Here is a 15,608-nt window from a genome sequence, read left to right on the forward strand (position 1 = left end):
ATGATAGGCAATTAATGACATGTTTAATGTTGGTAATGGTATTATCATAATTATCTGGTGATAAAGTGTTATTATTTGTAACATTCCTTATGTGTAATTAGAAAACGAATCACGATTTCAGATTATTGGTGGATAGGACAGTAGACGCTATCTGCCACTAAGCGGTACGGATCCTTATCTCCTCTGTGTTTTCATTATCACCTGTCTAATATTCTTCACGTAGGTAGGGAAATAACGTATTCATTCGAAATTATGGTGCAACATATTTTTATATACTACTAGTTAAATACAAGGAGCCAATTATATAATGTTGAGGCAGAGGAGGAAGATAAGATGAAGTTTTAGAAGCGGTTAGTTACTAGCGGTCTCTGTTCGCAATCGGGATTCAACTGGTTCATCCTTGTTTCTATTCATCATCATGGTCAGCAGATCTAGATGTTAGTAATCGTCTAATCGAACTTTCTAGGTCAAATCGAGCCGTTTACTATGATCGCTCTTTTCGCGTAACTGGCCCGCTCATTTGGAATAGACTCGGCTCTTACTAATCTTCAGAATTTGGCTGAATTTAAACGGGCTTTAAAAACATTATCTTTAAAATCTTACCATTCATAACTCAATATTTTATAATAAGCCATATTCTATAACTTCTGGTAATTGTTTGGTTTCGGTTGCCTCCTTATTGTACCTTTTTAAAATGTCTGCTCAGAAGATTCTCATTTCTGAGCACAAACTGCCTACTGTTTTATATTATGTTTTAGTTTTAATGTTCTTGTTTTGTCCTGTCCTGCTGTTGTTGTTATTCTAAGTTTTGTCATCACTTTGTATAATCAGTATATTTAGTGTGATAATATTAGGTCTGTATTGGGTAAGGTACACTGTAGGAATAATTTTAAGAACATGACCACTAATACTAAATTACCGTTTTTAAGTTTGTGTTAGTAAAGCGCACTTGAAGTGAAATGACACTAAACCTCTTCCTCCAGATCGGTTTCACTCGGCCGTTCAATTGATCGTTAGTTTCGACGTACTTTCATTTGGCCTTTTTTCAACATCTCCAGCCCAACGTAGTCTACAGACCGGTCTCATGGTGAATTAGATTTTCGAGTTCATGGTTAATATGCAATGTCTCTAATGGTGTAATGTAATTGTTTTGCAGGCGGGTCGGTTGACTCCGGTGGCGGGCGCCACGTGCGGTGCTACTGCAACCTGCCCTCCTGCGTCACCACTGGCTACCTCTGCAAGTCCCCCAAGGGCGGCTGCTACTCCGAGCTGGTGCAGGACGTACGCTGGGCCAGGCACGGCTGTATAGACGAGGATCCTAATGTGTGAGTTGATATCCATTCATTACCTCTGTTGCCCACTGCCCATTACCCCTTTTCGGATGACCCAGATAATCTACGCCCCAAAGTTGCGTGGGGGAAAATTATGCATAGCGTTGGTAGGTGTAATTCTGATGATAGGCGAACACACATTTATTGCGAAACTTGATGGTTTCTAAGAAAATTGTATTATTTGAACCACGAAAGTGACGGCGATGACTTTCACACCAAAAATACACGTCTAAAGTTTCATGCTACTTTATTCGTTGATGGTTTCAACGAAATACAATAATTATTCTTTACTGCGAATTTGAAATCCAGTTGTTAGAACCACTCGTAAAATATACCACATAATCACCTAATCACTGGCGGCTGGTGACACTAGAGTGCTATTATTACAAAGAATTGTATTATTGATGTTGCTGTAGCCGAAACCGTAATTTTTTTATATGAAGATTTACAGGAAATCCGTGCGGCGCGCGGCCAAACTGAAATTTTCTGAAAAAGTTCATACAAAAAATAAAAAATCGTTTTTGACTAAACAACATCGAATTTTCCAAACTTAGCATTCTATCACATGTAAAAGACACTAGCCGCCACGGCACCTAATGTGTACAATATTAGCGTTTTAAATCCATATTTTCAATAAATTGCATATTTAACAAATATACGAACGAAAATAAATAATAATTTCGCCAACGCTTCTTTTATCGGGCATGTTGACACTTTAAGTCGACAATTATTGGTGTAATTAAGTCAGCAAGAGAATGAAGAGCCAACGTCGGTGTATTTTTTAAAAGTATAATGATAAAGAAGTTGATAGCGGAATCGGCGCGGGTTCGTGACCTCGTCTCCTAGTATCACTTGTGTCTTGTCTGTTCTGTCTCATCTCTCTCTGCTCTCCGGCGCTATCTGTCTTGTCTTTTTCACTCATTTACCACTTACACATTTAATTGTTTTGTGTTATTTCATCTGAATGTGACCAACTATGTATTATTGTATCGGAAATCCTTTGAAAGGAACCCAGTCCTTTAAACCCTTAGTATGCCAAGACATCCAAGTGGATTCCCGAATTGCTCACCGTGCTTCCTCGATTTTATGATATTTGGAACCTTTAGAAATGCTCCTAGCGTACTCATTTATTCGCTAGGCAAGGAAATGACATATCTTAACATTATTCCAGTTTTTCGTTTCGTCACTTGCAATTGTGTTTATTTTATTTGTGAAAAAGTGCGTTGGAAAATTCCATGTAAATAATGTAAATATCATAATTTTTCTTTTTCAAAGCCATAGTACTGTATTTTTCTGCAGGAAAGTTTCATATAACTTATTTGCACTGTAAAAAACACGTATTTAACTGTAAAAATACAATTAATTTTAACCATTTGGGTGCCAATCGTCGATTTTCGTCGATTCGTGTTTTAGCGAAGATTGCCGATCGTCGATTTCCGTCGATTGCGTCAGTCGTGTTCTGATTCGCGCGTACGTCTGTACGTAAAATTCTCATTTTTTCGAAACGCCTGGACTTCGGGATCCTCCTCCGCGTGATTCTAAACCAATATTCTTTAATAAAACACCGAAAAAATCAACGAAATCCTTGAAAATTTAAAGAATTTATGGGGTTTTAAAAAAATATATAGTTTCATAAAAAATAATGTTTTTTTGGTGGCATTTTTCAAGCAACTGTATGAATGTTTTTGGCACTCAAACGGTTAATAATATTTTCGTATGTCTTCATTACACTATATTTTTGTATAACAGAGAGAGTAAAAAAACGCTTCTATGAATATAAGTAGCTATCCTGGGAAAATACATAGGATAGATTTTTTTTTCAATAAATATATAAAAGTATTATCTGTTAAGACGTTACAGTTTATAGAAACATATTTTTTCAAAAAACAAGTAAGTTATTACGAAAATAGTTTGAGCCGGTGTACGGCGGAAGATTGGCATTTTGACCTCCGCATCTCAAGGGTTAATAAAGTTCACCAGGTTTGTCAATAAGTGTTTATCGGTATCTTTTATATCCATAAAGTAGTTGTCGTGTTTCCTCTTCCCAGATGAATTGGCGATAAATTCTCGTTTCGTCTTATCTGCATCTCCTTGTCCTATTAGGGTCGGCAACCTATCGCTTCGATAAGGCTACTGCAGCGTTCTCCGTTGCAGGTCCAGCCCCTCGCAGCCTCAGCCCACTATATTTTATAGAGAAGTCGGTCTTCTGACCACTTCTGCGACCTTTCTACGAGTATGTAGTTTCTCCTCATCCGTCAAAATATCAATATAATAAAAGTACCAAATTACAGAAAGTAAATAGAAGAAACGTCAACCAATTTGAGTTGAATATGGTTGGTTTAAATGCAGTTAAGGTAATGAATCGATAAATTTGATTGGTTATCATACTTTTTTTTATTTTTTAATCGTCATATCTATTCGCATTCCTTATAATTTAATATGAGATTATATGTGGTTATGCGTCATAAATTACTTCTACAAAAAACCAATACTATTATTACTTCTACATTAAACTTATAATTACTTCTGAATTTAAATGTTGTCTAAAGTTTGACATGATTACGCAATGATGTCGCCAAAGATCAGTTTGAGTATATTGAGTGATTCAGTTCTCACTCAGATGCATTGCTTTGATTCAGCATGTTTCAAAATTGTTAATTCAACTTCAGAAAAGAAAATTCCTTCGGGACCGGTGCATAGTCAGGAAACTAGCCAAACGCGCGCCCAACATATGTACACGGTTGACGTTTGTCACATTAGAACGGATCGCTTTTACGACTGGTTCTTGAGTTCAACAGCTCGGCTGTGGAAGGATTTGTCCGCCCCTGTGTTTCCTCCCTCCTATAACTTGGGTATCTTCCAGCCCCTCGTTCACTCCCTCCTCTCCTCCAAGAGACCCTCCACACAGCATCCTCAAAGATGACTTAGGCCTTGACGGAAATAATTTTCCTCAGGGCCTCCTGTGTGAGACTAATGTAAAAAAACTGAAATGAAACTTTAAATGAAAAGTGGGTTGTTTCAGTTTTTTTCGAACAATTGAATAAAAACAACTCCTAAAATATTCGTATCCCGCACTTATCTCTATTTCGCTAATAATACCTCATTAGTCATTAGGCTCTGCCACACGTCCACTCGGGGCGACGGTCCCACGCGCCGCTCCAGGCCGCCACGCCGCACAGTGGCTTAAATTTGAGCGCTGGCGCGACATTGATCCCAGATCGGCATGTTCCCGAAATGATTTTTTTTTACCAATGTGTTCTCAATTAATCACTGACATTAAAAAAACCATTGAAAATAACATCCGAAGCTTACTTACTCGGTAATTACGCACAGAACTGAGATGTTCGGGCGCGCAACTATGCTGCTATATCTAGGCGAGTTTGAAGGCGTGAGAAATCAGGTTGTTTGCGTACTTATTTTACAAAAAAAGTATTTTTAAAAGTCACTTATGATATTCTTTAAGATACGTGCTTTATTTAAATAACTGAAAAAATTTTTTTTTTCATAAATTATAACTGTTGCCTTGGTTCAAAGTTTACCTTTTTTTTCCAATTTTTTTTCCAATTTTTTGCCTTTAATGGAGTAGGAATAAAAATCTTCACGAGTCTTCACGCTAATTTTAATAGGATATTATTGCTGTGTCTTTTTTGTACATAGAAAAAATAATCACCACCAACTTTAGCCAGCCACTCCAGTAATTGCATTTTTAAGAAATGATTGTACTTAATTTTCGTCCATTTTTTTTCAGAATCCAATATTTAACTCCGATATGTCAAAGAAAGATCAACTGTATGTAATATTTAGTTCTGCGTACCGTTAGAATAAAATTTAAGTTATTCACTATTATTCACTGTCAATTTAAATTAACATCTGAAACTCAATTATTATGTAATTAGTCGCAGAACAGAGGTACACTGATATTCTGGCGCGCAACTATGCTGCTTTATCTAGGCGAGTTAGAAGGCGTGCGAAATCAGGTTGTTTGTGAACTTATTATATAAAAAGTATTTTTTTAAATCAGTTAAGATATTCTTTGAGATACGTGCTTTATTTAAATAACTGAATTTTTTTTTCATAAATTATATCTGTTGCCTTGGTTCAAAGTTAACCTTTTTTCCAATTTTTTGCCTTTAATTGAGTAGGAATAAAAATATTCACGAGTCTTCACGCTAATTTTAATAGGATATTATTGCTGTGTCTTTTTTGTACACGGAAAAAAATAATCACCATCAACTTTAGCCAGCCACTCGAGTAATTGCATTTTTAAGAAATAATTGTACTTAATTTTCGTCAATTTTTTTTTCAGAATCCACTATTTGACTCCGATATTCAAAGAAAGATCAACAGTATATAATATTTAGTTCTGCGTACCGTTAGAATAAAATTTAAGTTACTCACTATTATTCACTGTCAATTTAAATTAACATCTGAAACTCAATTATTATGTAATTGGTCGCAGAACAGGGGTACACTGATATTCGGGCGCGCAACTATGCTGTTGTATCTAGGCGAGTTAGAAGGCGTGCGAAATCAGGTTGTTTGTGAACTTATTATACAAAAAAAGTATTTTTAAAAATCAGTTAAGATATTCTTTAAGATACGTGCTTTATTTAAATAAATGATTTTTTTTTTCATAAATTATAACTGTTGCCTTGGTTCAAAGTTTACCTTTTTTCCTTTTTTTCCTACTACGCTAACTTTAATTAGATATTATTGATGTGTCTTTTTTGCACACGAAAAAAAATAATCACCATCAACTTTAGCCAGCCACTCGAGTAATTGCATTTTTAAGAAATGATTGTACTTAATTTTCGTCAATTTTTTTTTCAGAATCCAATATTTGACTCCGATTTTTAAAGAAAGATTCAACTAATAAGAATTAACAAAACATAAGTGGTATTTCTTATTAATACTTAAAAAAAACATCAATGATGCCAAAGGGTCGAACGCCGAGAGCGATGTCGCGTCAAATCATTAAAATTGGCCACTGTGCGCCGCTCAGAATAGTCTCACAACGGACTGCGCTGCAAACCGTTACTAGCCCTCACTTTCGGACTTAACTTTTCTGCGCGATGGCCTGGAGTGGCGCGTGGTACCGCCGCTCCGGAGTGTACGTGTGGCAGAGCCCATTGTATCTTCGTAAGGACATCGTTGTGGGAAATGTATACTTGTGCACCAATACACACAATCTTACGTATGTGTTGTTAGGATCAGCTCTGATTATGCGACCTCTGGTTTAGAAGTTGCGGCATGAGACTCCATGGCAACACTCGGATAGTGGAATAATCCAGCCGGGTCAGGCGTCTGATAAGGGGTCGGCGAATGCTCCCGCTACCCGCCAAAAGGGGAAAATCAGTATGATGTAGCATCGTCTATTGTTACGTCATTTTTTTTACTGAATCGATCTAAAATATAAATCAACTAGCGCAGACCCATTAAAAATCACGGGATGGCAAATGCGCAATAATGTCAAAAAACAATATTTAATTACTGTAAAAAAAACTGAAAATAATGCATTTAAATAGCAATGTCGTTCAAATTTATACGGATTCATTATGGTTTGCGATCATCCTTTGAAGTTTGCATACATCTGAATATATCAATGTGACAGTTGACCGTAGGTAGGTGTAGATGCTGCCAAATAAGAAATTGGAACGAAAAGCTCAAAATATATCTATTTATATAATGAGCGTCTATGGCGGCCTTTGGCGAGATTAATGAAATTTTGCACACTTGACCTTCAAAACGAGGAAGGTCATGCTGCTATTTAAGTCAATAAGTATCAGTACCAATACAGTATTGATTTTGGTAATGATGCGTAGAGGTAATAAGAGTGAGGGTCTTCCTATTAAACGTTTTTGACATTTTACACAACTGATAAACAACCGTTTACCAAATATATAAATGGTTGTTTATCATTTGTGTCAAATTTTAGAGGAATAAAAAGCCATAAATGTGTATATTCTTAGTGTGCCTTATATCAGCACGAATATAGGTAATATGGATAAAAATAGCTTGGCAAATAGAGTCGATTTTAGCGCAAGTGCTTTTTATTTATTTTGTGTATAATTTTATAAGAAAGAAAAAAGTTAATCAAGGAAAACTGTTACAAATAATCTTAGCCGTAAAACGGTACATTTCAAAAATTGTGAAAATGTACATTTTTTTAATAGCTTACGCTTATATTTTTTTAGAAAGTAATTTGAAAAATTATTTTAACTCTACTCAAGCGACACCATAGGAAAAATTTCAATTTATTCAAAGCATTTTTTTGTATTTTGTAACCAATGCGTAGTAAAGATTCATCGAAAATAGAAATTTCGCATTAAGGCGATGCACTACGTCGTGTAATATTTAAAATCGAGCCGCTATCAATAACACCCCTTACGTAGATGGCGATAAGGTTTAAATTCCCGCTTAACACCATCCACCTGTTTTGATTTATGCATGAAAAAAACATGGCCAAAAAGTGCCTTTTATTTTATTTTGTCGATGTTCAGGCATAAATATTTAAATTTTTTCCGATCATTTTATAAAGAACTTAATTTGCCACATTATACAATAAAATCATAACCGAAAATGGGTTCGTAAGTAGGAGATTTTGAACTTTATATCAGTTTTCATAGGCCTATACATTATTTTTTCTGGGCTTATAAAAATACATCTCTAAAAAATACTTGATTATTTCAAAGGCCAAGATGTATTATACTCGCGGTATTTATTTAAAGCATCTGAAACATTTCTAGGCGACCAAATTTTCAAACCAAAAACACATGATTTTGCATTACTACGTAGTGCATTGCCTTAAGCTTCGCTAAACACGTTTATTAGTGAGGAAGTAAATACATACAGCCATACAATAACGTCAATGTGTAAATATTACTTCATTAGCCCATCTATATAAACTGCCAACGACAGTTTTCTTTTAAACCGGTATGATGTCACATTTCTAGGGATTATACTGTTCGGTGGTGACGGGCTAGAGATAGTGACAGGCTGTAATCTTGGCGCCAATATGTCACGTGTCACGTTTGACATCAACAGATGATGTACCTTCCCGCGGGGACATTACCGTAAGAATTGATTTTGAATTATTTCGTCAGTGTTGCGTCATAAGCATATAATTGACCTTATCTTTATTGTCATGAAATTTGCTGACTTCGGTTGTCAAATTATGTTTTAATCATTTTTATAAGTTGTCAGTTACTACCCGGCTATTTTTATGAAATATAAAATATTGCCGAGAAAATGCGTTACCTAGTATATTTTTTCAAATTGCATTTTTTAAATTTTACATTCAGTTAAAATGACACGGTTAAGTGTTAGTGAACTTTCAGGCATAATTAAAATTCTAAGTAGGTACATATAGTCGGAGGCTGAGTTGGCATCGCGTCTGGGTCCCACCCAGGCGTAATGTGTTCAATTCCCTCGGCTGGCTAATTCCTCCATCACAACTACAAACATATATAAATGTATGTGTAACTTAATGTAATGTAGTCTATAACTTATTCCGAAATGATTCTCCCAGGGCCTCCTGTCACCTGTGTGGAGTTATTATCAAAATACTAATTTCGGTTTTGTGTCTGTGATTGTAACTTTGGTTTTGAACACCTGTCATTTTCAAAAATCGCACTGATGGTGTGCACAATTCAGACAAGTATACAGGGTGTATCGGCACTAACCCGACAAACTTTAACCAGCTATTCCTTAGCACATTTGGAGTAAAAAATGTTATGGGCACTTTGCTGTCCGGTAGCATTTTTTTTTCAATTAAAAACAAAAAAAATAAAAATATCCACAATCCATCACTGTCATTGGCATTGCTTTTCGTGTTCAACAGCTGTTATAAGCAAGTATGTCGAAAAGCGTCTTCGCTCTTTCGCACACACTAAATAATAATAGTTAAAAATGAGACGAATGGTGCCGTGCCATTTCGTTGTGATTGTAAAAGCGCGCCAATATAGGTACACACGTACATTATTCAACGGAATTCGAATAAAATATTGCCAGATGGGTTTTCAAACTTTGACAAAGGATAAAACAGTGGTGGTGAAAATATGAATAGTAAATTTTTTATTAAAAAAAAACGTTAACGGACAGCAAAGTGCACATAAGATTTTTTACTCCAAATATGCCAAGGAATAGCTGGTTAAAGTTTCTCGGGTACGTGCCGATACACCCTGTATAATATATTCTGCTTTTAAAATGTGTATTTATTTTTGTTTAAATTTATTAACGTTAATCTTGATAAGTAAAGTCACATCTAGTGATTTTTATAGGGTCTGCGCTTTTTAGTTAACAACATGGTTTTTAGTAAATTCTTCTTCTTCGATGGCGCTACAGCCCATATCGAGCTTTGCAACAGTCGCCTCCAACTCCTCCTGTCCTCAGCGGCTGACTTCCAGTTTGTCACCTGGAGAAGCTGTGCTGCATCCCCTCTTACCTCATCTTCCCACCTCAGTCTGGGTCTTCCCACTTTTCTCTTTCCACCTGGGTGACCAGTCAGAATTCTTTTTGGGACGCGTGTATCCGGCATTCTCTGTACATGCCCAGCCCATCTCAGCCTGAGGAGTCTCATGTGTGCAGAGATGCTAGGGGCCTTATATATATCGTACAATTCTATATTGTGCCGGATACGCCACTGTTCGCCCTCTTTCACGGGTCCACATATTCTTCTCAGCACCTTTCTTTCAAAAGTATCCAGCATTTCAGCCATCTTTACCGTCAGTGTCAGCGCCTCACATCCATATGCCAATACAGTTCTTACAATGGTCTTAAGTGGTTTTAGTAAATATTATAATAAAATTTGAATTGATCTTTGACCGTTGTAAAGGTTCTAAGGATGATAACATTCATTGAAGGCCTCCGTGGTCGAGGGGTAAGGCTCTCGACTAGCAAGCCAGAGGTCGCAGGTTCATAACCCGACGTGCACAAGTAAATTTTATTTGATTAATTTGTGTTATTTCACAATTTACTTATTTAAAATAACATATAGTATATTTGCGGCACGTTCCAGAGTGGGAGATACTCTCAGTATCGCCCTGGTATAAGACCACCATTAAGAATTGAAACGTTGCTTGAAATGGTTTTGGTCGTGTTTGGTGACCGCATCTGAATAGCCCATATCTTTTAGCCTCACAACATACCCCGATTGGGAATGTCGTGGCTCCAAATGGTTGGTAGCAGTTGGGACTCTTGTGCGGTTTCAGTGTGTGAGTGAGTTCTGACGAGTGTGTGTGTTGTGTTGTTGCAGTGACCTGACCAGCAAGTGCATGAACTCCCCGGGGCGGCTGACGGGCGCGTGGGGCTCCTCGCTCCTGCTGTGCTGCTTCAGCGACCTCTGCAACCACGTGGACAACCCCCTCGCCAACTTCAAGATCAACGATTCCATCTCGGGTATGTTAACTTCACCATATTGTCCATTGCCTTTGGTAAACCTAACTTTGTTTCTATTCTCCATCAAATTTTTTTAGACCATACCCGGTTCGTTTGAATGCTTCCAGTATGGTATTATGCTTGACAGATGGCCAATATTTGATCAAAAGCTAAAACGGGCCGGGAATCGGCGTTTAAGTTTTTCTTTACTTCAAATAACTTCGTTCTTGCTGTCTTACTTTCCTCGCTACTAGGTTACTATCATTTTTGCGGCCTTAAAATAGCATCAAAATGTAGAACTGACTTAAAAAGTTTTTTTTTACCCTAGTTGCTGATAAAAATTTAAATCGAATAAAGTTTTTCGGTTTTCTATATGATGTAGATTAACCAGTTTCCCGCCTGTACCACTAGTTTCCGGACGCCGTGTACATTTACCACTATAAAATGAGGAAAATTCTTTATTGTTGCTTACAAGTTACTTAATCAATAATTTCCTAGGGCCTAGGAGTCAAAAAGTCGTACAGAAATAATTAGCGACATCAGTTTTCTTTCAAATCAGTATGAATCAAACTTCTATCAATTCATCTCTTCAGTATAATTAATGAATACCCGCAATCTTCACGACGTTTTGACCCTCATTGAATAAATTGAATTATTTTAGGTGCCAACAACTTGAGTGGAGTGAGCGGGCTGGCGGCGGGGGGCGCGGGGGGCGCAGTGGGGCCGGCGGGGGGCGCAGGGGGCGCCGAGTCCCCCGGGGAGTTCTGGTTCCGCGCCGCCACCATCGCCGTGCCCATCTTCGGGGCCCTCATCCTCTTCTTTCTCATCGCGCTGGCTATCCGCATTCTCCGGACAGACACCCTGGATGCTTCACATAAATTAAGGTTTGTCCACCTATTTTATTAGTAATCTGTGGTACAACTGGGTTATTCCGTGATACCAATAGAGGAGCCAGTGTAACATGTTGCAATCCCTCCAGACAACGGGCTTATAACTTATAACGGTTAATACAAACCGTATGGCTGTTTTAATATTTTTTTTGTGTATCAACAAAAAAACTATGAGGTTCCCTAATGTTTATTTTTCACATAAAACTCATTAAAGTGTGTGAAAGTAAAATAAGCCTCGCAACTTATTCCGCTAGGAGGCGCTAGTAAAGCATGCTGCCATCAGAATGTATGGGAAGTGTCCGAAAGTTGGAGATATTATAACTATTCTGCAGTATTTGGTGAAATACTAAGACCGTTGTCTCACAGGTAATCGACATAAAACGAGTGCTGCAAGACCCTCCTCAGAAAATTAAGTTCGTTATAGAAAGGTTACGGTCTGCAGCACAGTTCAGTGTGGAACTTTTGTGCGTACGGTCTTACAGCATTTGGTGTATGTCGATTACGTACCGACCCATGGGACGAGTATGTAACATTTTAATCTTGCTTTATTGCGGAGTTTGTCTGATACCAAAATGTAAAATAGATGTCGCAAGTAGCAAGTACATTTTTTTAAAAAACCTGTTGCAAGTATACAATCATGCAAAAATAAATAGACAACAGCAAAGTTAAATGTCCAAGCAGAAACCGGTTGGCTTCTTGTTATCATTAAAGTGATGTACGCAAAGTTACAGTGTATCACTTCGACCTATTTTTGTAAACTGGTGAAACTTATGTTGTATTTTTTTTGTTATAGCGCTGCTTATATCCACCACGGCTCCACTCAAGGCCCCATGGAGCAGCCCCTCATGAAGAAGTCGCCCATAATTAGGACAGGCGTAGTCGGAGAGGCCCCGGTGCATGCGCCGCTGCTGCTGAGCCACGCCAACCACACCACGGAGCCCCGCTACTTCGTCAGCGCCAAGAACCACGAGAACGCCAAGATCAACCTGGCCGCCACCTCCGATTCACATCCTCGGGAGGACACCTACATCATCATGCAGCACTCTCCTCATGCGCAAGTCTCCCACCCTCACCCTAGTCCAGTCCACAAACCTACCAACACAGAACTGACTAATGTGAACATTAACATAGCGCCATCACAGACGGACAGCGATTCCGAGCCGTGCGCCAACACCAAACTGTATGAAAAACAACGTCTTCCTCCCGATGAGAAGTTGTACAACAAGGAGACCATCAGATACTGGGGACAGACTGCCTCCAATATCAACCATTGTCCGCGATAATACAACCACAAAACCCTGTGGTGATTTTCTTATTGACGTAATGTGCGCAGATTTTACCTGCGTAGCTGTGATTTTGAGGAACCTCAAAAAATTGTGCCCTCGTCAAGTGATGAACTTCAAACCTTGCGTTTCTTAAAGATGGCGAAACGAATGCTTTTGCAAATGGCTCAGTTAACTAAAGCGCGCAGTAGATCTTTCAAAAGTTACCGACTCCAGTGTGTCTACTTAATCTCTTTTACACCTTGATAGAGTCGGTGTGCTTTTGTGACAAGATTTGTTTACTTGATCTTTGGATAGAAGATATTCGAGTAAAAAATAAGAATTCTGTTTATCCATTGCTTCCAAGCGCTGACTGGGGGTAGAGGGGACTAGAGGTTTGGACTCAGTTATACGAAGGAACTAGAAATTTAAATTGACTGATATTTGTGATGCTTACCACACATTTGTTACTTTTATACTTGTATATAATTATTGTGAAAATATTGAATGTAAATAATATTATATTTCCCGAACAGCGGCGTGTAGAAGTATTACAGATATATAATTGCTGTAATTTTTGTAAATGGTTTTTGAATACCACTTAAATACATCTTATGAACGATATATAATAATTTAAGGATTTTGAAATAATAAATGTATACCGTTATGTTGTGTACAATTTGCTTGTTGGAATAATCAAAACAATTCTTTTCCTTTTTCATATGTGCCGAAGTAGACATTTTTAAATTAGCTTCCGCTTAGCTAATATCCGATCTATATTCAATTTTGCCTACTTTTTTCTAAAATGATGATGAGTGATGAGTTCAAACAATGATAGCGGGAGATTTAAAAAAGCCTTTAATTCTGACAATAAAGTCTGCACTTGTTGATAATAAACATACTACATAATATTATATAGAGATTGTGTATTTTTATAAGCATCTTCGATATGATGGAAGTTAGTTTGTTGAAGAACGGCGAAGAACAGAACGCTGTTGTGGGGCTTGTTAGCTTTTGCAGCATTTTCTGCAGGAATCTCTTTAGAGTGGTCCAAAATGATCTCAAATTTGTTTACTAAAACTTTGTCAATTTTCTGTTTTTAACATTTCATAAATTAGTGAAATGGCTGTTTATTTATAAGATACGCCTCATGTGCTTTTTTAAAAGTTTTTTATGTAAATAGTGGCTCATTTTAATTGTGACTTTCTTCCAATTACAATATGAAATGTTCTGATTTATATATTATGTATTAATATTTGAATGATCCTCCCTCTTTTAGAGGGATAACGTTTTATTGTAAATATGCGCTGTTATCCAAATATATATCTCTGTTCAATTGATTGGAACTTTGTGTTGCACCAGAATTATTTTCATTCCCAAAATATTTAAAGAAAAAACCCGATAACTTAATGCTGCTTTTATATTTTAAAACCATTATTTTTAAACATGACTTAAAATATAATGTTAGAAATTAATATACAATGATGATAAGTCGATAACTAGCCTATCTTATGAATTGCCAATTGAAAAATTCAGTGCCTAAAATGATTATAATAATAATCGGATGATTTGTATTCTGTCATTTTCACGAATATGTATTTGACAATACATATATCTACTGTTATTATTCTATATAAATTATAAATATTTGTAGAAGTATCAGAAGAAAATAATTTTTTAAACATTTTAATAGTTTTGTAGTTGCGTAGATATTTGTCAACTATTATAATTCTGCCTTGAAAGAAACCTAGTACTGACAGAATGCTACAATATAAGGTGCTACCTATATAATACTTCCAATGACCTCCCCCCCAACTATACTATTTAACATATTTCAAGTGACTTAAACTATAGTGGACAAAGGTAAATTCTAATAATTGTTCCATTTTGATTGTTAGGAATATTCAGCCGTGTTAAAGATGAGTGGGCTTGTATATATAATGTGCATATAATATGAAAGAGGTGAACTACCCAAGAATAATTATTATTATGTATTAAACCTTTTAAAAGAAGTTATTATTTATACAATTGTGAATAAAGAATATTATGTGAAAAATAAAACATTCTTTTCTCGCCAATCCTCTCTCCCAAAATCCTCAGTCATTCACCCAAATTACTGCAAATTGCATCTAAGCACAGCTGCGCCCCACTTTGTTTTGTGTACTTTCATAGCGTAGCAACTTTGAGAGATGTAACTCGGTAGAAATGGGCACACTTCCATGCAATATCTCCATTTTTGTTTTCATTATCCACTTTTTGCATGCTATGCTTTAAAATTATGTGTTTTCACCCGTACGTACATATGCAATATGAGTATGAAAAGTGGTTTTGAAATTCAAATCTTTCAAATAAGGCATGCAAACACAATTTTGGATTGAATTACCGATACAATATTGTATTTGTATGCCTTTCTTAGAGGAATCGAGTTTTTAAACGGACAAAACTATTTATTCGTATTGCGTATTTACGGGCGCAAACAATTTGTCTTAATATTTTAAAGCATAACTTGCAAAACTTATAGTTGTGAAATTATTAAATTAGCGCCATCTATGAAAGAGCAGATTATTAATTCTTTTCAGTCCTTAAAAAATATTATTCGATTCAATTTACAAAAAAGGTTTAATTTTTCTAAGAAAATTTATTCTGAAACTTAAGACTTTGTGTTGTCATTATTTGTTATAATAAAACACAAATAACTTTGTTTACGTCACTTTAATATATATATATATATATAACCTCTACATGTTTCA

General features: G+C 36.4%; 1 protein-coding gene across 1 annotated transcript in view; it reads left to right on the forward strand.

Annotated features, from left to right (window-relative positions):
• Window positions 1–14,919, forward strand: part of LOC149420126 (uncharacterized) — a 33,183-nt gene extending 18,264 nt beyond the window's left edge. Inside the window, exons 2-5 of the mRNA XM_089635992.1 lie at window positions 1,157–1,325; window positions 10,585–10,727; window positions 11,368–11,590; window positions 12,390–14,919. Of these exons, the coding sequence (XP_089492118.1) occupies window positions 1,157–1,325; window positions 10,585–10,727; window positions 11,368–11,590; window positions 12,390–12,879 (1,025 nt within the window). The 3' untranslated portion in view covers window positions 12,880–14,919. The remainder of the gene's footprint in view (window positions 1–1,156; window positions 1,326–10,584; window positions 10,728–11,367; window positions 11,591–12,389) is intronic.
• Window positions 14,920–15,608: the final 689 nt, after the last annotated feature.

The sequence above is a fragment of the Hesperophylax consimilis genome, chromosome 10 (genome assembly GCF_061612785.1).
Source record: "Hesperophylax consimilis isolate HC1 chromosome 10, BYU_Hcon_1.0, whole genome shotgun sequence".
In the NCBI taxonomy this organism is placed as follows: domain Eukaryota; kingdom Metazoa; phylum Arthropoda; class Insecta; order Trichoptera; family Limnephilidae; genus Hesperophylax; species Hesperophylax consimilis.